The sequence below is a fragment of the Rhopalosiphum maidis genome, chromosome 2 (genome assembly GCF_003676215.2).
Source record: "Rhopalosiphum maidis isolate BTI-1 chromosome 2, ASM367621v3, whole genome shotgun sequence".
Taxonomy (NCBI): Eukaryota; Metazoa; Arthropoda; class Insecta; order Hemiptera; family Aphididae; genus Rhopalosiphum; species Rhopalosiphum maidis.
In genome coordinates, this window is record NC_040878.1 from 84,914,883 (window position 1) to 84,942,159 (window position 27,277).

The 27,277-nt window shown below is 29.4% G+C and overlaps 2 protein-coding genes and 2 non-coding genes across 7 annotated transcripts in view; 1 reads left to right on the plus strand and 3 right to left on the minus strand.

Annotated features, from left to right (window-relative positions):
• LOC113552837 overlaps positions 1–14,749 on the plus strand; it is a 58,151-nt gene extending 43,402 nt beyond the window's left edge. For all 4 annotated transcript variants that reach the window (XM_026955806.1, XM_026955808.1, XM_026955807.1 and 1 more), the window contains 2 exons: positions 5,810–6,310; positions 13,166–14,749. In XM_026955806.1, the coding sequence (XP_026811607.1) occupies positions 5,810–6,310; positions 13,166–13,453 (789 nt within the window). In that variant the 3' untranslated portion in view covers positions 13,454–14,749. The remainder of the gene's footprint in view (positions 1–5,809; positions 6,311–13,165) is intronic.
• LOC113555341 lies at positions 11,808–11,910 on the minus strand. Its single transcript, XR_003405365.1, has one exon. It is a non-coding gene; the product is annotated as a U6 spliceosomal RNA (small nuclear RNA).
• Positions 14,750–20,166: 5,417 nt separating the features above from the next.
• Positions 20,167–20,273, minus strand: LOC113555340. Its single transcript, XR_003405364.1, has one exon. It is a non-coding gene; the product is annotated as a U6 spliceosomal RNA (small nuclear RNA).
• Positions 20,274–23,251: 2,978 nt separating this feature from the next.
• Positions 23,252–26,373, minus strand: LOC113553466 (STIP1 homology and U box-containing protein 1-like). Its single transcript, XM_026956803.1, has 8 exons — positions 25,914–26,373; positions 25,435–25,598; positions 25,150–25,348; positions 24,934–25,061; positions 24,746–24,871; positions 24,636–24,692; positions 24,456–24,572; positions 23,252–23,606 (listed from the first exon to the last, which is right to left on the minus strand). The coding sequence occupies exons 2-8, from the start codon at positions 25,564–25,566 to the stop codon at positions 23,472–23,474; spliced, it is 894 nt and encodes a 297-aa protein (XP_026812604.1). The 5' UTR covers positions 25,567–25,598; positions 25,914–26,373; the 3' UTR covers positions 23,252–23,471.
• Positions 26,374–27,277: the final 904 nt, after the last annotated feature.

Below are 27,277 nucleotides of genomic sequence, written 5' to 3' on the forward strand. Positions count from 1 at the left end.
ATTTAATTTATAAAATTATATAAGGTAAAAAAATAATTTTTTAATTATTAAACTTAAAAAATTAATAAATGAAAATACAGTTTAAAAAATGTTGTATTGTATTCAGTTTTGATAGTAATACTGCAAAGCATTGAGCAATTTTAGCTTTTTTACAAAGTTTACGTGGGTCGCGAAAAATGTAGGCCTAAATAAGTGGGTCGCGAGTCCAAAAAGGTTGAAGACCACTGGCGTAAAGAACCAAATACTATACCCATCGTACATTACCTACGTAAATTTTAGTACAAATCACGTGAACAAAAATAGTTAAAAATTGGAATTTACCAACAACATGTTTAAGAAAATCCTAGTCAAATTCATGGTCATACGTTCGAAATTTTTCATGTTATCTTTACACACGGTGTATAATTGCAGTTATTCTAAATTGCAAGGTCGATTTATGGTGACATCCAGAGCGTTAGTAAAAAATGCATAGATTTCCTGTGTTGTAAATTGATATGGACTTTGACATCAGATTTAATTTCGTAAAACACTTAGAATATTTTTGAATTATTAATCGAAAATCATAGTAAATTATTTCAACTCCAATGCGAAGTCTCGTCGACCATTCCAACAATTGTTGATATTGGCACGCAACATATCATATACATATACCCATAAAAGAATTCGGAATCGTAAAATAAACGCACAACCGCTATTTTCGTAGCCCTTATAACAATATCTGTACGGCACAAAAACAATAATATAATATTAAATATTATAATGGCCATTATATCTCCAAGTGCGAGAACAAACAAAAATGTTATTGTATATACACAAAAACCTACACACCGCGCGCGCTTTTGCACCGGTGCTATTGTTATATCCACGATAATATTATGGTTTTAAGTTGTTTTTTTTCACGCTCAACAACTATTGAATTTCCATTTATTTTATATTATATTTTTCGTTTCGTTTTACTAACTCCTTTGATGTCACGAATAAATTTTAAAATAAATAAATTCCCCGTTTCAAGTTTGATATCGATTGTAATGGTTGTGTGTACTTGTGTACACGTATATATGAATATTTTTTAAGCCTGTGACTCAAGACTTATAATATTAAATATATATATATATATATATATATGGCTAATAACGTCACTAAGTCGTGGGTTTGCACAGCATCAATAACGGATGTTACCATTTTGTAGTTTTTTTTTCAATTATTATTTTATTGCGTTTCGCTGCATATAATTTATACATAAAAGCTTATAACCAATTGTATCCGATTATTATATCGTGTTTATGCACGTATGTTATGATATCAAACCATATATTGTGTAAATACTGTAATATGATATATTATTATTATAATGAATACTTATGATGAAGTTAATTTCAAAGTACAATATATTTTCATAACCTTTTCGTCGGGGGTGATGATAGCATTGAATTACATTTATAATATATTAATCATTTAATTACAATCTAAAGAGAATTTCTATTCTCGAAAATAACATTTGGTAAAATAAGTAAAATAAAATTGGATTTATTTGGTACCCTGTTCTCCTCGAATTTGATTGTTTAAGTATGAAAATCTATAGAGATGTGATATTTATTTATTTATTTTTTTTTATCAGAAGAGACAATAAATCTAACATACTTATACAATATAACAAATATTAGTATTTATTTAATAATAATATTATTGAAGTATATTATAATTTAACAATTAAAATGTCTCCGTTTCGTTATAAATAAAAATTCAGATCCATAATACCATATCATTTTATATCTATACTCATTTATATGCCTCTATTTAAGTAGCAGTAACTAGGCTATAAAATAGCGATCATTAACATTTAACATATCAAATTATGAAAAGAAAAACGCTATAATATATTTATGTTAGTATGTGTAAAGTCGGTTAATGGCATACCGAGAACTTCGTAATAATATTTGTTGTTATAATACGTTTCTATAGGTAAGTATATAACGGTATATACAGCGTTGTATATGTACCATATTATATAAATATAGTATAATTATATTCTATACCTATACATGTCTTTTGGCTAATGAAATATGCATCAGTTTTAAAATAAACTGTTTGCTTAGGGAACTTTTGTGGTTTTTTCCCATCCCTTTAAATGATATTCATAAATTACAAATTAACGTGTAGATAATCAAAACAATAATTGAAAACTCGAATAATAATGTTCAACTTGTGTAATATCGCGTTATTATATAATACAGTAGTCTGTTGAAAAAAAATCGTTTTGTTTCTATTTATTATACTAATTATAATTTATAACCTAAGTAGTACCTATAATATTTACTTATATAAGTTCGTAACACAAATTATTATTAATAAATTAAAAACTTGGAACGGTTATATAATTCATAGCATTACATCATTTCAAAACGTTTATACAGAAAACTTTGACCAAATAAAGTGTAAGACGAAAACACGTAATATCATTTTAATTATTAAACATATATTTAGTATAATATAGTTTCATAAGTTTTTGCACGTTATATCAATTTTTTTTTTCGAACTTTTTTACTTTGCTACATTTAACTATATAAATTGAAAAATTAAAACGTATCATAGAATAATATTATACGTGTGTGTACTATATATTGTAATGTGTGTATGCGAAACACGTGGACAATAAAAGTTATAACGTAGTATATATATATATATATATTTATAGGTGTACCTCTATTATACATTATACAATCTGATGTTCGCCATAGAGGTGTAATTTAAATTAAATACTCAAAGGGCTTTTTCTATAGAGTTTAATATGCGATTTTAATTTATCGGGCTTATTGCAGCACTATTGCTGGTGAAAAAATTTCATTAAAAATTATCTAATCGTCAAATCGTCGTATCTCCGGATATGACATTAAAATGCGATCAAATATTTAATAAAAACCCATACGAACAACTCGAACGGCGTTGTTGAATATTTGTGCGGTACATTATCGTACTATATATTTTATATTCTAGTATACATGTGTATATGGACATTTTATATATTAAAAAATAGTATATAGGTATAGAAAAACGGAACTTGCGCACCGCATACCACTTGTTTACAAATATTTTAGTCAATATTACACTTTTTTTTTCTAACCCGTTATGTGACTCAAAATATACATATTACTCATAAATCATAATACCACCATTCTAGATGCAGATGACAATATACTCAGTTGCTAAGGAGTTTTAAAGCTACAGCCGTAAATAACTTATATTTTTATATTTTAAATTGCTTAAAAATAAAGTAATACGTTCATTTAAAAATTACATAAAATAAAATTAAAAAGTAAAATTAAATTCTGTTTTTGCTTTTATTTTAAATATTATTTATCAACGGAGATAGGATTTTGTATAAAACTCTATAAAACTGAAAACTCTTAAAATCGACTTTAAAAAAGTCGCTTGTGTCGTGCATTTTATTCTACGAGTAATATAAATTGCATGTAGCTCCAACATACCATTTTAGCTTTGTATCAAACCAACAGGGGAAAAAAATCAAATATCTACAAAAACCGAACTCAACTTCTTAGTAGTTATTAGTGCCCTTAAGCTTAAAAAAAAAGTCTACACTATATTAAATAATATATAAACATCAAAGGCAATGGTAGTGGTAGTACATGATTCGTCATCATCGCATGCACTGCCCATCACTTTTCCCAAATGAAAGCACTGTACTTGGAAAACATTTCGAGTTATCAGTACCAGTATTCGGTCGTATTTGAGACTACGTATAATTTTAAAGGGGAACAACTGTTCTACACTCTTCCTACTGCAAAAGAACACACGTTTTAAAAATGACAATTGACCAATTGAATGCAGTTTGCGCGTGGTTTAGGTACACCTACTCACAGCGATAGTGTCTAAAAGAAAAATTAAGGCTAATCCGCAGTGTCTTCATTTCAGTATTTTTTTTTTTAATAAGGGCGCAACATTTAAGCAAGTCAACTTTTTTTCATCATACAAAAATATGGCGCATATACCAATCATATACATCTATACAGTTAATAATAAATATGCACTGCCTCGATACATATTATTACATCATATACGTATTAAAGAGTTTTTATAAAATATATTTTAACTCTTATGCATCGGCCACCGGCGCGTTTATACATTCTGTGGCAGGCAAATAAGATAGGTACAGAAAATATAATAGGGTGCCAAAATATACCTTGAAATCCCCCAAATAGCTCCCCTTGTAATCCAAGTACCATCTTACCGATAATGATCACGCGTGATGTGAGAATACAATAAAATAAAAATTTGTTCCGGCACATCATATAGCCAAATATAGCCTACATAATATAAAATATCATATTATATATATATATAAGCGTTATTCGGGCGCATAATGTATAACCATTATGAAATACAACCATACATGGTAAAATATGTTGTTCACTTTGTGTTTTTTTTTTTAACACAATATTGCATAATTTTCCTGTAAGTACAAATGTGCATTTATTATAAATATAACGTATGTACATAGTACACTGTATTAGTAGTGATAAAAGAAATTAAAAAAAAAATATTAGCGATTTCGTATAAGATTTCATACATTGTTACACTACTATTATACTACTTGCAGATATATATTATAAATTATTTACATATGTGTTTATTCTTTGTACGTATTAAATCCCGAAGGTATTCCCCTAAGACACATAATACTGCGTACCTACACATATTATGCTATTGCACAGTATATAATATGTATATAAATATGCTGTTTTAAGTAGTCGTCCTCGCACGTTTGCCAATTTATCTCCGATTATATATGCATTTCGAATTCGAAAGTTTTGGCCACTCGTCTATTGAATTCATCTTAAGAGAAATTTATGGTCGTATTCCACATAACATTTTGGGAATTTATTTTGCAAAACCGTTAGAACTCTTATCCCCGCAGTAGCCTATACATATACATCTTTTGAATACAAAATTACACTGCTTTTTTTAATTTACTACACAATATTTTGAGCGTTAGAAAAAAGCAACTCAAAAATAAAGCGTTTTTTACAAAATCGATTATGTTAGTTATTTTTTAAAAGTAACGAACGTAGAGACTTGAAATTTTAATTTAATAATATTATATAATAAAATAACCATTAAGTATTGAGTAGAAAAAAAATAATTTTTAAAGCAATTATGTAATCGCATTTTATTTTTACAAAGAATATTAAAGTTTACATTTTTAAAATTTCCTATAAAAACTGCAATAAACTTAACTCCGTTTAGAACCATCCTTAAATTTCATATCTACAAAATTAATAACAGAAGTACTATTACCGCTAATATCTCCTGCAGCTTGGCTTTTATAAGCACATATATATGTATTATGTATAATTTATTGCACGACGTACCTTATAAGTCAATATAAGTTCATTATTGTTAATTAAAAAACTTTTGAACATATTTGTAGAAAAACACATGTACCTATAATAATGTTCTGTTGAAAGTTTTGGATCTCGATTCAAGTGTTTCTATGGTACTGTTTAAGGATTCAATTGTCGATCACTTATAACAGTTAATATTTTAAGGAAAACTCATATCACTCGAAAAAACTTAAATATATTTTTGTGAAATTTTTCCCACCACAACGACCTTTGCTTGTTGGGGGTAATCGGAAACTATTATATTATATAAATCTATATTTTGTTTAGTCACAAAGACCGTAATAACGACACAACAATAATTAATCATATAGTGAATAAAAATACGATATTATATTTAAACAACCACATAATTCGCGCTTGTCGTGTGTGTGCCCGCGTCCGCAAAACAGATCCACGACGCCCTGTCTTTCGGCGGCGGTGACGGCGCGGACCGGCGACTGTACGAGCTGCAGCAGGGCGCGGCGGCCAACACGCTGCTGTACGTGGGACTGTGCTCGGTGGCGCTGGGCCTGATCATCGCGTTCGTGGGCACCGGCGAGAAGGGCTTCAAGACGGTCCAGCTCCGGTTCATTGGGCCCGGCATGATCGCCATCGGCGTGTGCTGTTGCGCCGTCCGCATCATGTTGTGCTTCTGTCCGCCGACGTTTTGCTTCAAGCGCCGCCGTCACAAGGATGGCGGCGGTGGTGCTTCCGACAAGATGGCCGAGTTCTACAAGTACATGCCGTTCCGGAACCATCCGCTGACCGGAAACGCCAGCGCAGCAGCCGCCGCCGCCGCGGAACCACTGACCGGTGTGGCAGTCGAGGCCGTACCGATGACGGTCCTGAAACCGGCGCTGAAACGCGTGTCCATGGCCGCCGACCAGCAACCGCAAATCGTCTACCAACAAGTAAGTAGTGTGCCGTTTTATTTTTTTCTATTATAATATACATTATATTTTGTGCAGCGTACGTATACTATTACACAGCGCGAGGGGAGGGGGAGTGAACTCGCGCGCGTAAGAGGAGGTTAACGTGAGCGTTGCGCAACATCCCATCATTTGGATTTCACGCGAGAAATAAACCGTTTTATATCGCACCGTGTGATTTTTTTCGTTTTAACGCCTTATAAAATGCATCACCTGAAACGTTGAGAAAATATGAAATTCAAATCAAAGTCAACACAAATACACGAATCGGATTTGCATAACAAAACGAACATTAAAATAAACAACGCGCTAAAATTTCAGCCTTGGCGGGGGGGGGGGCAGAGTGGATCGGCGAGCTACAGCCGAGAAACTCTCTGCGAACCGCTCGAATTATGGGCGCTGGTTATGAGAGCGTCTGGTCGTAATTTAATTTTTTACGATAACGCGTTAAATCGGAACAAACGTTATGGTAGAAAATAATATCTTTATATGATGAAATTAATAATTCCTAACCCAAGCCTAACCTAACCGTATATAGCTGCGTGTAGCCGTAATAAAACGTTGGAAATCTTAAGACTCGGTACGCCGCCGCCGCCGCAGCCGATACCTTATTGCCTATCCGGCGCCGAGTCCTATGGTTACATTATTATTGTATAAACCATAAATAAATTGAAAATCCCTCCCCACCTCGCAATTAAAATGTTTTACTGTGCGTCACGTCGCAGTCACTGTTTGTATATACATAGTATAACACAATACAAAGGGAAACTGTATTAATTGTGTCTTTTCAAATTTATATTTACTTATTCAACACGTTTATATCGGAGGAAGCATGCAAAAACTAATTTACTGAAATTTCCGCGTCCGTGTTAGACTTTCATCAAATCTAAAACGTCAATAGGAGATTTACTCAGTGCGGAAGTGTATATTAGACGCGAAAAGAACGGCATCGTTTTTTTTTTTATATATATATACCTAATGTACACATCCTTCTTTTTAAAAACGTCTACACGAAAGAGAAACGTTCATTATTATTTGTATTGTTCGTTCAACCGAAACCGTAATACGATCGATCTCGGGTTGGCGTACGAGTATATAACAAGTATAGGTGTTTAGACGATTTTTGAATCAAAAATATATTTTTAACACAACAAACACAAGCTATCGGGTGCAATTATTGTTCTCCGAACAAAACAAAACATAATTTCTGGTCGGAACAAAAATCGCAGACCTTTAGACCTAATAGATCTAGAGCTTGAGATCAGTAATTTTTAAATTTTATAAATTGAACAAAATACTACCAATGGAAGTCATGCGTACTGTATATGAAGCTCTGTATAAGTCCGTTATGCAATACGGGTTAATAATCTGGGGAGGATGTGCGGATAATGCAATAAGACCTCTAATAGCACAACAGAACTCAGCGGTAAGAATATGTTTAGACAAAAAAGATAGACAGGTCTCGTCATCATTAAATTACAAAACGTTAAAAGTGTTGCCAGTTAGAGCTCTATATAAGTTATCTGCGATTGTAAATACTTCTAAATCAGCTATAAATAAATGTGAAAATAAAAGAGAATTCAGAGTATATGATGTAAAAATATTAAGTACACAAATAAACAATTTTGTCAGAGGTTTATTGATTACTTAGGTCCAGCTATGTATAACTCATTGCCTTTAAATATTAAAAAAAGTATTTTTGTTCATTCCACTTTAAAATTTAAAAATATGTTGTACATTAAAAGAATTGTTAAAAATTGGTTATTAAGTGAATTTGTGTATATAAAAACTTTTGTGTAACTTTATCAGATAGTAAATCTGTACAAATTAGTTTTAGTGATATTTGTCAACATGTAATATTTTATTTTATTTTCTTTAATACTGGTCAATGTATTGTAACTCATTTAGTTCACCACAAACTTTGCTTTTTGGGTTAAATTAATCAAGTTGTAAATTTTCATATAGTATGTAATAATTATATAATGCATAATTTTGATCCAATAAAAATAAAAAAAATAACACTGTATGTTCGTGTTATAATATGTTATAATAATATGTTTGTCGTCAATAAATTAAAATTTGCGTCGTAATACGTACCAGAAAATCGACTGTAATACACGTACATTTTAATATTATATGCTGTACGAGACGAATGAAATAATACACAAAAGTCTAAAACGCATGATCACATAGAAGTACAATGAAATATGCAAGTCTCTCGGCGACGGTTTGGAATTCTAACCGTAATCGACAAGACCATTAGATTATTATTATTATTACACTATGTGCTTATCTACTGCGTTTTCATGTATATGCATTTTAAAAGTTTAAGAATAATAATATGTCCAGTAAAGAATTATTGATTTAACATATATTTTGACACGAAAACTCATCTGGCGTATGTGGCATTTTAATTGTTCGGTCGAGCCAAAAAATTATTATTTATTGCAATTTCAAAATATGTGTTATATTATATATACATTTTTTTTATAGGTATCGCCTTTAATAATACTGTAATGATTAATAGGTAATATCCATAAAAGCTTAAACGGCATATTATTCTGAAATTTTAGTTTTTTATTGATTATACGTTTGTGTTATAATAGTGATTATTATTATTATATATAAATTAACTTATAAACTTAATTAAATACAGGATACAAAGTTCTATCATTGTTCATAAATAATATTGAAAATATTAGAGAAATACGCTAAGTAATAAATCGTAAGATAATACCAATAAAGTGTCTTTAGAAAAAGTGCTTCAAATGCAAGTCATATTTTTGTAGTTAGACAATAAATGGAAAAACACTATGAAAACGCAATAGTGTTTGTGGATTATAAACAGGCTTATAGTGAACATAGAAATACTGCGGGAAGAGCTCAGAGCATTTGACATTCCTATGAAAATCATCAAAATGATACAACTATGCGACAGTACGACGTATAATAGAGTAAAACTTGCGAATGAAGTCAAAAGTGGACTACGGCAGGGAAATATCATGTCGCCCATACTTTTTTAGCATAGCATTTGAAAAGTGATAAAATTCTACAGTAAGCTACATAAGACCAGTACTAATAGTTATGTATGTGTCATATTATGGTCCACAACCAAATAGACGACGAAGAAAAACTAATGTAATGATATGAATATCAAGATCATTACACTAAGAAAAATGCATTTTCCAGTATTTAATACCAAAAAACAACAATGAAAATTAAAAACGAATGCACAGCTGGAAAATTTGTACACAAAAAAAGATGTTATACAATGTGTTAAAGGCATAAGAATGCAACGGGTCAGACAGATGCCTAATAAAATATATATTATTGACTTGAACGTGGACGGGGACGGGGAGAAGACGAAGAGGATGGCCACGAAAAAGATAGATATATACAACGTAAATGAGTTATGGAATGCGGTAGCCTAAGAAGTTGGAACAGATTCGCAAAATATAACTTATAATAGAACGAAACGGGACGAAATAGTTTTGATAGTGAAGATCCTCAATAGATGCTGTAAAGCCGGAAAAATAATTAAATTATAATTTACCTGTATGTTTATTTTAGTATTGCTACGTTTTTATATCATACGTGGGCCGGCAGCGTGATAATATAGTTACAATTATTAATACTCTTAAATAGGTTAAAAGTTTAAAGCCGTCATCTCGTTAGCAGTTTTTACAAAACTTCAGGGTAAGAGGGGATAGTAGCACGGAACGAAAAATCGTATTCATCTACTCGTCAAAGACTGTCCTACTTATTTATGTTATATTCATTAACTTTTATCATATACTTTGTTACTGCAGTGTAGTTAATAATTACGATGCATTTTTAATGTTCACATATTAAAAGGAATAAACCAAATCCTAAACGTCGTCCGCCGGAACCTCACACTAGATTCAGCGGTATATACTTCGTGCAAAGTCAACACCAGTCAAATAAATCACATAAATTACACCGTTTTTAATTCTACGCCATAAGGTTATTTTTCTTAATATAATGTGTATAAAAGTACCTATACTAACGAGCGCATATTTAATTCTTAAGATGTATACCCTACAATATATAACTACAGGGTGCGGCTTTTGTACCGGAAGAAATCATCGTATTTTCTTCTGCATACAACGGCGGGTTTTTCGATATTAAAATGCGCTAATAAGCCATTATATTCCATAGATAAAAATAAATCATTATTTCGTACAGTATAAATTTTAATTTATTATTTGTACATGTCTTATATAAAACTGTAAGTCTAACAATTTTATGACGGAAAGAATTGGGTGTGTAGTGTGTACTAAACGTGAGTTATTATATAAGTACACAGAATATTTTATAAATGTTATACCCGGGCCATAAAATGTCTAGTACATAAAATTTTTAACGGTACCGTTACCAGTATTCAGTCTAATATATACAGATAACGGTTCTTCAAAAGTTTTATTTGATTCGTCATTAGTCATTACTCATCATTATACGGGGTGTAACAGGACTATTTAACAAATATAGTAACATTTGTAATGAAAGTTTGTTAAATAGTCTTGTCACGCCTTACATATATATATATATATATATACCGTATAAACTATAGTGGTGCTCAACCCTTTTTTCTTCGGCGGCTATACTTTAGTCAACAATTATCCTCCACCGAATATAAAAATACTAGTGATCACAATTACCTCTATCGGGAAATCATATTGTTGAACTCGTTTTTCCTATCTTTTATTGAATATATTTAGATTATTCTTACAGATCGGAATAGGTACACTGTATACTATATACTTTGATAGAAAAATAAGATTCAAAATATTGTGTAGAAAATACTGATTTGAGCATTTGCTGAAAATTCATTGTGCACAAAAACTGATGTTTCAAACACATTCCCGTTTTTCTGCTGTTTTTCATTTGCTGTTCTTATTAATATTAAGATTAAGAAAAGAACTGAGAATCACCATTTCAAATCGTCGCAAGACGCCTTTTTTTATCAATTGATGATGTTATAAGTTGCTGTGTTGACATAATTCGTTACTATAATTAATGCGTAAATAATTTTAATTATATTCTTGTTATTCAAGATACATAATCCGTATGATCCATTGTCATTCCAATCTATAGAAAAGTTGTACTTAATTTTCGTGTCAATAGTGAGTAAAATTCTTAATACTTTTCCTAAAAACTTTAAAAACCAACAAAAAACAGTGCTAAATCGTGAACTAAAAAGATAATGTTGAATTTAGCATTAGTTAGTAGAAATGGGTTTTGGGTGAGGGTACGATTTATGTGTTTGCCATCTTCCCCATCATTACACTCACGGGACAAACTGCTGCAGTTATTAATTAATATTTGCCAAAAAAATAATTTTCAAAATATAAATATTATAAATATTTTAATATTGATGAGTAATAACATTATTCTACATTGATAATTAAATAGATTATTACAATTAATAAAATTGGTACCAACAAAATTTCCAAAAAAAAAAAAAAATAAACGCACCACGATTTTACTAGTCATACTTGCTCAGGGGCCGTGCTAATCTTTTCTGTATCGTTACAATATTAGTATACGTACTGCCGAAGTGCAGAACCGAGTACATTAATAAATGTAAAGCCGTACGCCGTGTAATATACAAGGAGTATATAAGACGCAATGTTATTCGAACATCGTGTGCCTCGTTCTGAATATAATTATTATAAGTGTCTGCAATAGTTGGAGCAAGCTATATATCCGGAACCGACGTGAGCGAATAAAAAGTTGGGAAAATAAATTATTTTATTATTATTTTAAACTATAGTATTATGTTTGCTATAAGCTCATTGGCATCATATTACTGAAATGATACCTTAATTAATTAAATAAAATATTTATTCGGATAAAAAAGAATAACTATGACGTTTTTAATATCAAAACGGAAGGTAAAATGTCCCAGATATTTGTGTATCATTTTTTTTTTTTTTTTTTACAAGCAAATTAAATTTAAAAAGAATATAATAATATTATTAGTTTCTGGCATTCGCATTTTAATTTAAAATATTATATTAAAATCACTGTTATATTTGATTTTTTTTATGGCTTATAGTAAAATCATAAAATATGAGGTATTATATTTGTTCTCGTCCATAGTCCATAGTAAATATGATAATATGAGCATATTAAATTTTAAATAATATACTTAAACGTCTTAAACTCATATCGAAGTTCTGAAGTCCTATTCACCCACCCGCAATCAACCCAAGCCCTATCGTATAACCATAATTACACTTACAAAATAAATAATTAATGTAATAAAACATTAAAGTTAAAAACAAATTATGAATTTAGATTTATCTTTATATTAGTACTTTAACACTATGTATAGCAGTTTAAAATTGTAATTTATTAATAAAATAATTATTTCCCACTATTTTAAAATTTAAATCTTAGTTTATAGACATAGATATTAGTAAAATACTAAATGACGGGTCGCAAAATTGTATCATAGAATAATAATAATATAATATAAAACTGTAATATTATTACAGTTAGGCCAATTAATATTTAGTTAAAAACCGTGGAACATAAAAACAACTGTGACACTGGAAAAAATAATGGTCAATTTGATATTTGTATATAATGATGATTTTTGAGGGGGGATATTTATTCATTTAGCTGTGCGCATCACACTTTGTAAAAGTAATTATTTTGGTTTGAGAAAAAAACCATTTTTATAATATATAATATACACCTGCAGTAGGTATAATACATATTATTCCGACGGTGTCAACTTTCAATATATTATCTCTGTAGCCCATTATTGCACAATAATGTACAGTTATTGATTACACTGTACTGTTGCAGGCGAAAAGGATGCCCAAGGCCACTCCGGAAGCCAGTTTGGACAGCAGCATGGAACATCTGATCGAACAGGACGACCATCTGTACACGAAGGACGAGGTGAGCTCGAACAAAAATCTTTCCAACCTCAAGTCAACGTTGACATTCGAGGACTCGTTGAACGTGGCCACCAAAATGATGGTTAAATCGTTCGAGGAGCTGAACAACACGTCTTCCACGCCCGGCGCTGACTCAGCCGACCAGCACCAACGTCGGGAACTGGTGCTGAGCGCTGTGAACCTGACAAAGTAGATGTGCGCGTCGGTCCGCACAATACAATGTATACCCACATACATATAACATACAATAACATAAAATATTATAAATTATTGTTGTATTCAGATGAATTTGGCTGTGACGAATAACCCCAATACATATACCTGTATATTATATTATTAACGATTAACTACATATTATATTAGGGTAGGATCATATAAGCAGCATTCGAATCGTGGCACTGGAATACCTCCCCGGTATTCGAGGGCACAAAACAATATGATAGTTTTGATTACTTACCCTCCTGCAATTGCCATAAAACAGGGTGAGAAGTGGCACATTACCTAAGGTCGGTCCAATGTAATTTTATTTTATCGATGCCAGTTTTTTCGATTTGCATTTCTATACATTATCCTATTTTTAAAACATTTAATTTCTGCACACCCTGGTAAGTTTGAAATGTGCCACCTATGAGTAGGGATAGTATATTAGAGTTCGTATACTTTGAATATTGATATATAATTGCAATTTGTACGTTACGAAATAATATATAATAAGATAAACCCGACGACACGTAATAATATAATTACGAGTTAGGGAATATAGAGAGCAATCTATTTTAGTTTAATCGATTGTCTTAATGTGTATATACCAATAGGTGTACCCATATATTTTATATATATACTATATTGGTAAATGTAGTGGTAAAGCCGTAGAACCGTAGAGATAGACAACTCTATAATAATATTATTATAATATGTAATAATCGTATCCGTTTTGGCGATGAAATAATATACACATATGATATAGGTACACGCCAGTTTATAGAAGATATTATATATATATATATATATATATACAGTGTAAATATTTACAATAACACCCATTTAATATATATATATATATATATATTGCTATGCAGTATAGGTACCTCCTAATAATGCTTGGTGTTTGTACAACATTCGACTAGAATATCGCATTATACATCTCACTCTATATTTAAATAAAACTGCCGAATATTTACCTGATATCATAATTATTTATGCGTGTATTATTGTGTGTAATAATATAATATATAATGACGCGTGTTAGTATACTAAAATCATGTTAAATAATATTATATTATTATATAATACCCATATACGGTGTACTCCCCCCCTCCCCTTCACAGGCCACAATTACGCGGACACTTGTTTAATGCTATTATTGTTATAACATTTTATTGTGTAGGTATATATTATTATACCCGTTTTCGTTTATATTTGATGAAAATTATTTGAAAATTGTTTCATGTTAAAATATTATGTAAGTGCATGCATATAACGTGTTGTTAACAACTAACGATAAAAAAAAATATTCAAATATATATATCTAAAAAAAATTGTTCGTAAATAATACGTCCTTTAAAAGAAAATTGTTTTATTTCATACACTTTTTACAGTTGTGCAACGTCGTATTATATATGTTAAGCTTTTACCCGGACATACGTATAATACATAATAACAATACTTCAATAACCTAATTTTATATAATATCCATCATCGTATATATATATTATACAGCTTATATGCACATAAATATATACGTATGTTTGAGTAATATGTATGTATAATGCAAAATGTTTTTAGTTGCGTAATATTTCGTGCAGGTCATATAGGTATTAACATTGAACGAGGGAAAAACACATTATACCTACGAAGCAGTAATTTTACACCATGGTCTATCTCTGTACGGCATTATATAGCAACTTCAAATAATATCCTCAAATGCCCATATATTATACTTAAAGTTTACCTGTACACAGCGGTTAAGTGGTGGGGGCTGCGGGGAATCTGACGGTCTCCCCGACATTTTAAGAAGAATTAAAAACACTTTATTCAGTGTTGTGCGAAAGTACTACGCGTTTACGTATCCCGGGATAACGTATTATAACCAATAACCATGTGTATGACGGTTGCTATAAACATCTGAAACTTAATATTATATTTACGACGGCATCGTTATACCAAACTTGTGAGAGACCTCTTATAGTTGACTAGGTCCAGTATAACAAATTTTCAGACTCTGCTCCCTCCGTAAAAAGAACAAAATCCCGACTACGCCTACAAGCAGTCAGTAACCTACTACAGTACTTAATATATATATATATATATACGGAATCTGCAGTAGAAGCGGTAACCACTTCCATACAAGAATATTATAAGTTTATTATGGGCCAATCAAAAGGATTTTAAAGTGGTCCGGGAGTTATAGTTACCCATGACATAATAATACAGCAGTAGTTCTCAATCTTTTTTATCCCGCTTGTAAATTTTAAACATTTCACGCCCTCCTCATAAATAATTATGGAGTATATTATAGACGACCGTTTTTTCAGTGAGCCGTACTAATACATTTTACAAAATAACTATGTCTTATAGAACAAATGACTTATTTCTATTTTTAATCGTTTTAAATATAAAATATAAATCAACTGAATAATATTAATAATATTATTTTTTTATTTTTGAATACAGAAATAAATCTTATAAATATTTTTATACTAAATATTATAAGTAAAATTAATTTTATGAAAAATTTGAGATAATTTTTTTCTCGCAGTCCATAATCCGCGCGCGAGGATACTTTTGATAACACATATCATTTTTCACGCCCAACCGATTTCTTTGTTTGCTTTTTATGTGTAAAATAAGTGAAGTCTGACTGGCATCATAAAATTAAACGGATAATAATATAATTGTTATCGATTGGCGACCGTCCGAAAATGAATTTGTTGTTTTTGATTTTACTGAATGTAAAATGGCGTAATATTATTTTAACAAAATAAATTTTCGGTATTTCATCATCACTATATTCGGTCGCCATCGTGGTAACAAAATAACTAGGGACTGATGTGACTATACTGTAACTCGATTTCGGGTATTTACATATCTACAAAACCGTTAGAAATACAATAAAACGTGTACATATTATTATATCTACATAATATTATATCTATTCTAAATCATTTAAAATTATTTTCCGTACCATATTTAAAAATCAAATACGATAAATACGATCAAATACGATCATAATTTATAATAAAATATTTCCATTTAAAATTCTTAGCCTAGTATTGAATGTACCTATTGATCTTACAAATATTACCCGCAGTGTTTTATTTTATTTGTTTGTTGTCATTGCCTTTTGAAACAGTAAACAAAAATGCTTAGACTTTCAACTCCGATATTTTTTCTGGTATAAAAATAAATCTAGATGCCAGACAGCCCTTTTTTTGGGGGGGGGGGGGCTGATCAAAAGAAAAAATTGTTAAGTTGTAAAATGTCATTACTTTAAGTACCAAATCTATAAGTATAACAACTTGTCAAAAAGCTTGAAAATATTCAATGCATCTTACCCTTACCTTGCGATTTTTTTACGCTGGTTACAAAAAAATCGAAAGTATTTGTACTATTATAAAGGCAAAGTCAACGTTTTTACAAATGTGTGTTAGCCTTATTTAATAATAATACATCAAATAAAATATAATAACCAATGAAACAATAATATAATAAAAACATATTTATTTGTGAAAAACAATATACTATTTTCAATAACAATACTATGGGCTGTATGTCCATGTTACGCACAACAAAACAACCGACGGACAAATTTTTTGGTGCGGTTCCACCACGTATACGGCGCTTATGTTGAGTCACCTTCGACTCTGTTCCACCCTCGCTGCCGGCTATTGAATCCAAAGAAATGTGCACGTCGGCTGGTTTTATTAATCCGTTTTTAACATTGGTCGAAGCTTGCACAGGAATGCATTCAAATCCGTCGCGCTTCGGTTATTGCGCTAAATGTCACGTGAATGTTCGGCATCGAACTACAGTACGATTTCCTTGGTGGACCCATCAAGTCGCCGCTCGCCACAGCTCGCTCGTTCGGCCGGACCCACAGAAACTGGCCGCGCAGTTGATACCAAAGGTGGCGATTGCATCTCAATTGCATCGCCTGCGCCACACATCATCACTGCAATGTCGGGCATTGAACAATATATTGCCTTGTCGTCAGACCAGAAAACTCGCGATATACTTTTGCAGCTGCGGGGGGTTCAGCTGAAACCGGCAGCATCGCCTGATGCTCGGCCGAAGCAGACGGCGATCGGGTCTCGCCGTCGGATGTAATAATATTATTTCGCATGATAATGCAGTATAATATTCGTTGATATGGTTGTACGATAAATTTATGTTTAATACTTTTAGAAGAAACAGAATAATATGTTAGACGACGTATTGTTTTTAACGATAACACTACTGTAGTAGTGAATAAGCTGTGCGACAGAAACAAATATTATATGTATTTCAACACTATATACTCATAGTTGTCAATAGCAGCGGCCAGCAGTAGATGTTTATAGTTTTTGTATCCGGAATGAATTTTAATTCTAATACAATAGAATCTCGATTAATCGTCAGTATCAGGACCAGAGCCTTGACGGATAATCGAAAAGACGGTTTAACGAGAAACGAAATTTTTTTTTAAACATACAACATACATATTATTTATTTTTTTTTCAATAATCGTGATTGATTGACTTTTCAGAACAAAGATATCCGCAACCACAATACACTGTTTTTATCTCGTGGTTCGGTGGAATGATTATGACGTGATGTCTACGGTGTCAGCCATCAGAGTATGCTGGGAGCAAATAATTTACCGACTATATAGACGAAGGAAAAATTTAATTTATTTTATATAATTTTAACCATATTATAAAAATATGATAATATTTACGGATATTTATTACAGCTAAAAATTTGAAACACAATTAATACTCATCGTTTATCAGTGATAAATATTTTATAGGTACCTACTGGCCACTATTTACAGAACAGAGCTGCACGAAACGAAAACATATTATTCTGCACCACTTACCTATATCGTATTATTATACATATCATCGAAATTGGAATAATTTTTTTAATTACTATTCAGTATTATTTATTTTAATAATGGTTAATATACTTTTAAAAGCGCCGCGCCCAAAAGGATTAATTTGTAGTTTATACAATACAAAACAGAACACGCGTGATGAACTGTCCTCTCCCGTCACCAAAACATAGTAAACGTCACTAATAAAACCCACGTGATGTTTTGTGTTTTTAATTAGTAGTTTTTGCAGTTTGTGTAGGTGTTTATAATGGGGACCTATTACATAATGAAACCAAACATTAATAAATTATAATTAATAACTTCAATAGTTTCAATAGTTTTCGATACTCAGGAAGACTGAAAAAATACACTGAATATAAATGTGTGTACAATTTAATATCTATTATAAGCCTTATCTATCCTTAAATATTATAGGTTCTAAACATCAGGGCGATTAATTATGTATTGGCTTTAGACTTTTATAGTGATGTGTAATTGCTTAGTTTTTGTTTATTTATTTTGTGTCTGTCATAACCTTTTGTAGCAATTAAAACAAATGCCAATACTAGTAATAATAATATATTAGGAGTTAAAATATAATTATACATAAATAACGTAATTTTCTCTCCTAACTGTAAATCTAAGTACAATAGTATTACTATTTTTTTAATCTCAAAACATGTTTCAAGTGCATAGTGTACACACAGTTTTATGATGTTTGATGTACTAAAAGATAGTATAGTAAAAGTATATTTAATTTTTACTATTTAGATAAAAATCAAAAATCAAATTGTGATATTGCTAAAAAAAATAATGTTTAATTTGCCATTTGTGGATAGAAAATTTTTGTTTTGAAAGGGGTGAGATTTATCTGTAAGCCAACTTCTTTAATAAACACCCGGCATAAATCGCTCCTGCAATAATAAATTGGACTGTTGAACACGCGTGATAGTAAAATATATTTTTTTTAAATAACATCATTTATTAATGGTCAAAAAAACCATTTCCCAAAACTGCACGCTCTCAAACCAACGTAAAAACCTTTGTAAAAGCCACCAGTAATCATAACGCTCCCGTTGAACATATTTCGGTTACTTTGTCACAATTAATTTCTAATCTTAACTATCACCAATAAATTCACTGATTACACGTTTTTTTTTCATCATTACCAAAAACTCCATATTTTATCTTTAATTATTTTCGTTAAACTTGTTCTCGTATAATCTAATCCTACTCTCAAAGACGCATATGGGATTTTCTCGAGGACGAGGATATGAATTTGTTTGTGCTATTGCAGCAACATTTAAGTATTTAACTCCAGTTACTCTGTGTAAAGCATTTTATAACAATAAAAATAGTAATATTGATTTTTATTTTGCTCTGATTCATTAATTTATAAAATAAATTCTAGTTTTCTATTTTTCGTACACAACTCATTAATTACTTCGCCTGCTTAATTTCGACTATACTCTGTGCGGCAGGACAGTAAAGCCAACACACTAATAATCATAAAACACAAGCATTTTTAAACAGTTAGTAGAAAATATTTCTGTTGAAAATCGAAAGAAATAATATAAGTCGGACTACTTTACTACTCATCACACCCTTGTTAATAGCTAATATCTTAATTATACATTCAAATTGTGTTTCAGTTTTAATTAATGACCATAATATAATCATTAATCATAATAATATCGTATAATTTGTTTGTGATTTATATATTTTGTGCATTATTATGTTGTTGTTGTTGTTGAGCCGTCTTGATCTATACGAAAAACTAATTGTTGATAAAAATAAAAAAAAAAAATTGGTAACCATAGAAATTCCGACAAAAAAATGTGGAACGCTTCACGATTTTGCGTGTCATCCTTGCGCAGGGGCCATGCTAATCTTCTCTGTATCGTTCCAATTTTAGTATATGTACTGCCGAAGCAAGTACATTTGAGTGCGGTCCGAATACTGCTTATATAGAACGCAATGTGATATTAACGTTACGAGTGAGAGCGGGCATCAGTAGTTCTGAATATAACGGTTGTGATGCAACTGCCGATAGATGGGGCGAACGGCGTTCGGAACAGATGGGCGCTGATGGACGATGGTGTAGAGCGACTGTAGGCCGTTGGGAATTATAGTGCACATAAGATTAAATTATTTTATAACATATTTTATTAAAAATTGTTTTTTGGAATAGATGACTATCATATTAATTTATATATATCTACTAGAACTCGTAATTGTTCATAAACTCCAAGTGATATTTATTATGAATTGTATTTATTAAATATTGTATTTGATATATCACCAAAGACAATGGATTTTAGGGTTACTGAATTTTTTTCATAATAAACATAAAATAAGATTTATAAAATCTATATTATAACTTATTAGGTATGTAGGTACAATATGATTGCAAGAGGCACTGTGAATTTTTCAAATCGGTGTATGGCGTATGCGTTCGTATAAGTCGCTATTCGTAAAGCTGGAACATTCACGCTCGATTACTTGGTAACATTATATTACATAATAAAATAGATAATAGACAATTATAGAAAAACAACTAAAAAAAATTGAAAATGTCTCATGCATTAAAATTGCTCAAAAGTCAAAATATTTTGAAATAGAATATAAAATGACAAGAAATTTTTTAAACAAAAAATGGTACCTAATATAAACATCTGACGAAAATTTCAAGTATCTACGGTTATTCGTTCTCGAGTTACACAAAAAAATCAAAATCAACTTTGTCAAAAATTGGTGTTGTGTAAAAATTTCCGATTTCCATTAATTTTTTTTATTTTAATCTCTTTTAAGCAAAAATTAGATTCAATTTTCTTTCCAATATCACTCTCAAAGTAATAAATCCTAACATTTTATTAACTATACGTCTATACTTATTATCACTAATGTGTTTTCATTTTTTTATTAAACCGTAATCGCTTTAAAATATATTAGTATATCACTTAAAAATAAATGCGCTCGGTATTGTAAATATTTTTTTGGATACATATTATTGTAGTTAGAATGAAAAAAAAATATTAATTTAAAAATAAATGGGAAAGTAAGAATCGCTACTGCATATAGTCGTACAGTACTACAGTGCCTACTAGTTACTACCTAGTTGTAGTTTGAAGTCAACTCGATCGTCTCGATCGAGGTCGCTATATTGTAACAAATGTGTTAAATTTGAATTCAATGATAAATTAGTAAACTCATTGCTTACTCTAGTCTAAACGATTTACCAGAGCGATAATAAATTAATAACGGTTTGTCAATCCTCAACCTATATTACTACCTAAATAATTATATTTAAATTGTATTACCTGTGTATTTGTATTGCTATTTTATAGTCTGAGTGAATAGGTTTGTGGTATAAATAGACAATACCTTAAAATTAATCTAAAGACTATAATATCATACCCACATGTGCTGTTTCCGTCTCATTAATGTACATGGCAAATTTTCGTTCTATATAATCCATTATATGTTGTTAGTAAAAACAGTACATTCATCGCTCAGTATCTAAATCTCACTTAAACCTAATCCTAAACCTCATCAACTAATAAACTAAAAATAACGTCTAAAAATGCTAATCAATTTAAATTTTTTCAAGTAGTAAATTTATTACAAAATCAGTGTTTATATTACATTTAATACATTTCCCCAGTGTTAGTTAATACTAGTTATGTAAAATTAATTTCTTACAAACTAAAATTTAATGTCCGTCCCAACACACACATGCAAAATACGTTTAAATGTTGTGTATTATTCTCTCATTCGCCTTATACACAAAGGCCAAAACTATGAACTATTATGTTGGACATAAATTACATTATTCATAAATTGATAAATCTGAATATGTCTATTGTCACACCTCTGTACTTAAATAGTTAATTTTACCATTGAATATTATGTTAGGTTATTATACATACAAATTGAGAATTTAACATGTTTAAAGCTGTTTGTATTTGTAACATAATAAATGTTTTATTTATTATTACACAGATAAGATTAACTGTTAAGTTAGTAAAAATAAAGGAAAATAAATATCTTAAACATATTTCATATTATCACAAATAATTTTTAATCGATGCTCTTGATTAAATCTAGGTATAGACAATATGTACGAAAGAAATAACATAACCAATACTATTGTACACGTAATAGACTAAAATAAAATTAATAAAAAAAAAAAAAAATCACATTTTGAACTAGAGAGTACAATAAAAAATGTAAGAAGTAAGACCTTTGAAAAATTTAACATACAGTTTGCTCGTGCTTGTTATGATATCGATAAGTAGATAAAATAGATAATATTATATAGGTACTTTAAACCTAATATATATTAAAATCTAAATGATTTACTTAATAGCAAATGAATACAAATTAACTTACAATTTATATATCAATAAAATAAAGTAATAATATTAATACTTAGATTGAATATTATACAGTCGAACAAAAAATGTATTAATAGTATATATTTTAATTTTAAAATACTGACTTACAAAAAAAAAAAAAAAATGTGTAAAAATATAATAAATCTGATGTAGTCTAAAAATATTAAACAATTCAAAATTTTTTTACCTATTCTATAAAATATATAGATATTTTAAAATATTAATTTAAACATTTGAATCATACATTTTATTACCCATTACTTTTTGTACCACGTTACAAAAATAATGATGAAATAAAACCACATTCAGTTTTAAAACGTTCAACTTATTATTATTTGAAAAAAATATTTTATATAGAAATATTACAATTTCTATCAGGTCCTCATATAATTCATATTATAAGCAATTTAATTTAAAACTTAACAAATGTTTTATTTTTACACACAAAAAATTAAAATAAGGTATTATAATTTTAATTAATGTGCATTATTTTTTTAAGATACTACATTGTATTATTAATTATTCATAAATGACTACAAATAACGATCATTTTTTTAAATTTTTTTTTATGATTTAAAATATAATTAGAATAATAATAACCATAAATAGTACATACATTCTAATACAGGAAATTACTATTGATAATTATTTGAAAGGTTAAGAAGTTATTAAAATTAAATATTTATAAAATTATGTATACTTTATTTACTTTATTTAATAACATTTTTAAAAAGCTTGGCTTACAAAGTGCAATAGTAATTTACCCATTCATTTTCCATTACAAATGCTTCGACTGCTTCTTTTAAAGCCAAATTTGGAATGAGCTGATCAACAGTTAAATGCTGGCGTGAAACTGGATCAAAATGTCCAACTTTCTGGTAATGATAAAATTGAAAATATTGTTATTTATTAGTTAGTTAATTAAATATAATTTTATTATAAGGAAAGAATTTAGCTTATACATCATAATGTTAAATTGTTTAATGATTTTTAATACAATATATTATTATTTGCTACAGCCAATTAATTAATAAAATTATCCACATTTGTGAATAATATATTTTTTAAACAAATAATTATGTTAATATTCAGTGTAGAATACCTACCAAATCTTAATAGCCCTAAAGTATCTTATTGATATAGATTATTATTATTTACATAACACAATAGATTATATTTGAAACCTCAGAAAACCCATTAGGACTTAGGAGTAACACTTTCTAATGACCATATATTAAGTTCCAATTAGTTTTTTTAAATACACTAAACAAGAAAATAATACTTTATATTGGTTAAATACATGTCACTATGGTATTCTACCAGAAAGATAGATAGATTTACACAATAATAAAAACATCCAAACAGTGAAACAATTTCTACAATGTCTAAAAATGATAAAAATGTTATCTATCTATGAATAAAAATAATGTATACTATTTAAGTTTAATAGATAAAAATTATAATTTACATCTTGTGAAAATGTATAATTCATAAATAGAATCTTTTCAATACAGGCAACATATACAAATTTTAAGGCATTCTTCTATAATGTCTAAAATTGTTTTGGAGCAAAATAAAAATGACAGCAATAATATTTTATAATATTAGATTTATAATAAAAATTATATGACTCCTAAACAAGAGTAGAAGTTTATGACAACTTTTTCTACAAATAGTTTCAGTTCATTATAATGAAAATATTCAATAAAATATTTTTTGTTTACCATTAAGTGTTCTTCTAGATCCTTGCGATCATAAGTTATACCACTTGGAGTGATGACAGGATCTCGCAAAATATCGTAACTTATGTTACCACACAAATAGTCTGGTACTTCGCGTTTCTAATAAAGAAATGTTTAATTAAATTAAATTATACTACATCACGTATATATATATTATATTACCTTCCGTCTGTCATCATTCTTGGAAAATATGGTATGCAGTTCAGCAGCATATCTCTCCTAAAAATGATATGCAATATAATAAATACAATTTATTTTTAAGTTCAACTTACACTTTGGTTTTTAATTTCCATAACACCGTTATCGTAATCTTCAATTTCGGTTTCATTATCCGATGGTTTTTTTATTTCACTGACTTTGCGAGCCAAATCATCATCCATTAGTTTTGTCAGGTATGACTAATTTAATAAAATATAATTAATAATTGTTAAACAATACATTAGTGAGTTTATTTATTCACCAAAAGTTCTATTTCTTGATTCTGTCTCACTTCTTCCTGTTTCTCCCATTTCAGTCTACGAGCTCTTCTAAGTTGGCTTGTTATATCATCACCATAGTTGACCTTTTTTTCTTTTGTTAAATTATGTGCTAACAATAAACAGCGCATACATTAATTAAAATTTCTAATTACTATGTACTATTAAAATTTAAACTTATTAATATGCAATTGTATTACCTCTTTGTAATTGCTTTATTGCTTCATCATAACTTCCTAACTCGATAAGTGCAATACCCAAAAAGAAACAACCTTTTATGAAACTGAAGTCCATTTCTAAAGCACGTCGACAATCTGTGCATGCTTTGTCCCATTGTTTTAATTTCAAGAAACATAAAGCTCTATTTGTAAAGTATATAGGAATCACAGGGTTTTTAATCTGTACAGAAAAAAATTGTTATTATTAGTTGTATAATAGATATTAATCAAAAGACAGAAAATCGATAAAGTATTGATTTTACTTACAATTGCTTTATTGTAACATTCAATGGCCTTTTCATACTGTTTGTAACTGAATAAGCGATTACCTTCTTCCTTAAGATCCTTATCAGTTTGGTTGTTAGTAGTATGTTTGCTTGACGTATTGAATTTAAACATTTTAAAAAGGAAACTGGATAATACAATAACAACTGAAAATAATTTTAATTAATATTACACAGGTATTTTATGTAAGAATAGATAGTATATTGTTTTCACGAGATTTAATATTAAAACACCTCACTAACAGATATAATATGTGCAACTAATAATTAATAATTGTATACTAATAGACTATTTAATTTAGATCATATATGAGCATAGTAATAACAACTATCAATACAAAAGCCTACATGTAATGGAACTAATATTTACATCATATTTCAAATGACAAAATATTAATTTAGTATCACTAACCAACCAACTAGAATTAAAAATGTACACGGTCATGATCCTGGGTTACTTACATGATGTTCAAGCGATAAGTAGACTCCGTAGATGGTTTATTAACGATCTAATTTGTTGATGAAACGTCATATGATTAAAAACATTGTGAAAACAAACGATTTCAATTTCTTTGTACCAAATACAAATAAGAATCAATCATGTTTGTTTGACATTAAAAGCTTAGCTTTAAACTAAAAACGTATGGATTCTATAGAGAACTGAATATTATTATCTATTATTCATTAGCACCACAAATTATAATTATAAAAGTATAAAGAATTAAAATACAAAATGTTAAATCAAAGAGTAATCAGTAGAATAATATGATAGTTGATATTATGTGGTTATATGCTATCAGCCGTGGACTATAGCCTGTAGGCACTGAACAATAATTACACTATAGGAATCATTGTAACTATAGGTACATGACTACTATTGCTATCATGAACAACTATAATATTGTACGTCCTGCTAAAAAGTAAAATCGTATACTTGTATAACTAGTTGTATACAGCACAGGTTGACTTGACCCTCCGACTGGGGGTTGGTAGGATGTCGACAACACTTGTGGTAACGCAACGCTATCTTTGTTTAAAAACCAACACTACTATTATTACTATTTATTTTTTAAATTTTAATAAAATATAACAATAGGTTACAAGGTGGATAAATCCAATTCTGTATTTCTGTCTACTGTCAATTACCAAATATGAAAACGAAATACCTATTTTAATCGTGACAAAATAAACATAATATTTTGATTATTTTCATGATATAATAAAAAAGTATTATTATTTAATGTTTATTACATCATTATTATCTTGTCAATATACATATCTTGTGAACGCGAACTCTTCACACAGAACGCTCTTTGTATATCATGATTTATTCATTGTAAATCCTGATATCTATACACTACACAGACATACAGTATAAACTGCAGAGTATAGGTTTATAATAACATATTATAATTCTATTAAACGTATATTATCCACTGACACATCCACTATCCAGTCGGTGATTAATAAATGATTATATCTAAAAATGATCTAGTTACGGGGGTCTAGGTTTCCCACCTATAGGCTATTCGACTAATAAATTAGGCTATAAAAGTTAGTATACCAACATAATAAATGTAGGTAGTATGGTAGTTATATAGTTATTACTTTGTTAGTTTATGTACAGGTTTATGCATTCGACCTCTTATGTCCTACAGAATTCGATATTTTGTGAATTGTGATTTGTGATCGAGATAAAGAATATGTTTTAATTTTAAAAAATAATTCCTGTTATGTTTACAATTTGTACATAGGAAATGAAAAGTTAGGGCAAAAATCGTAATATAACACCAACCTAGTTGTAGTTGCTTCTATGTACAATGCTC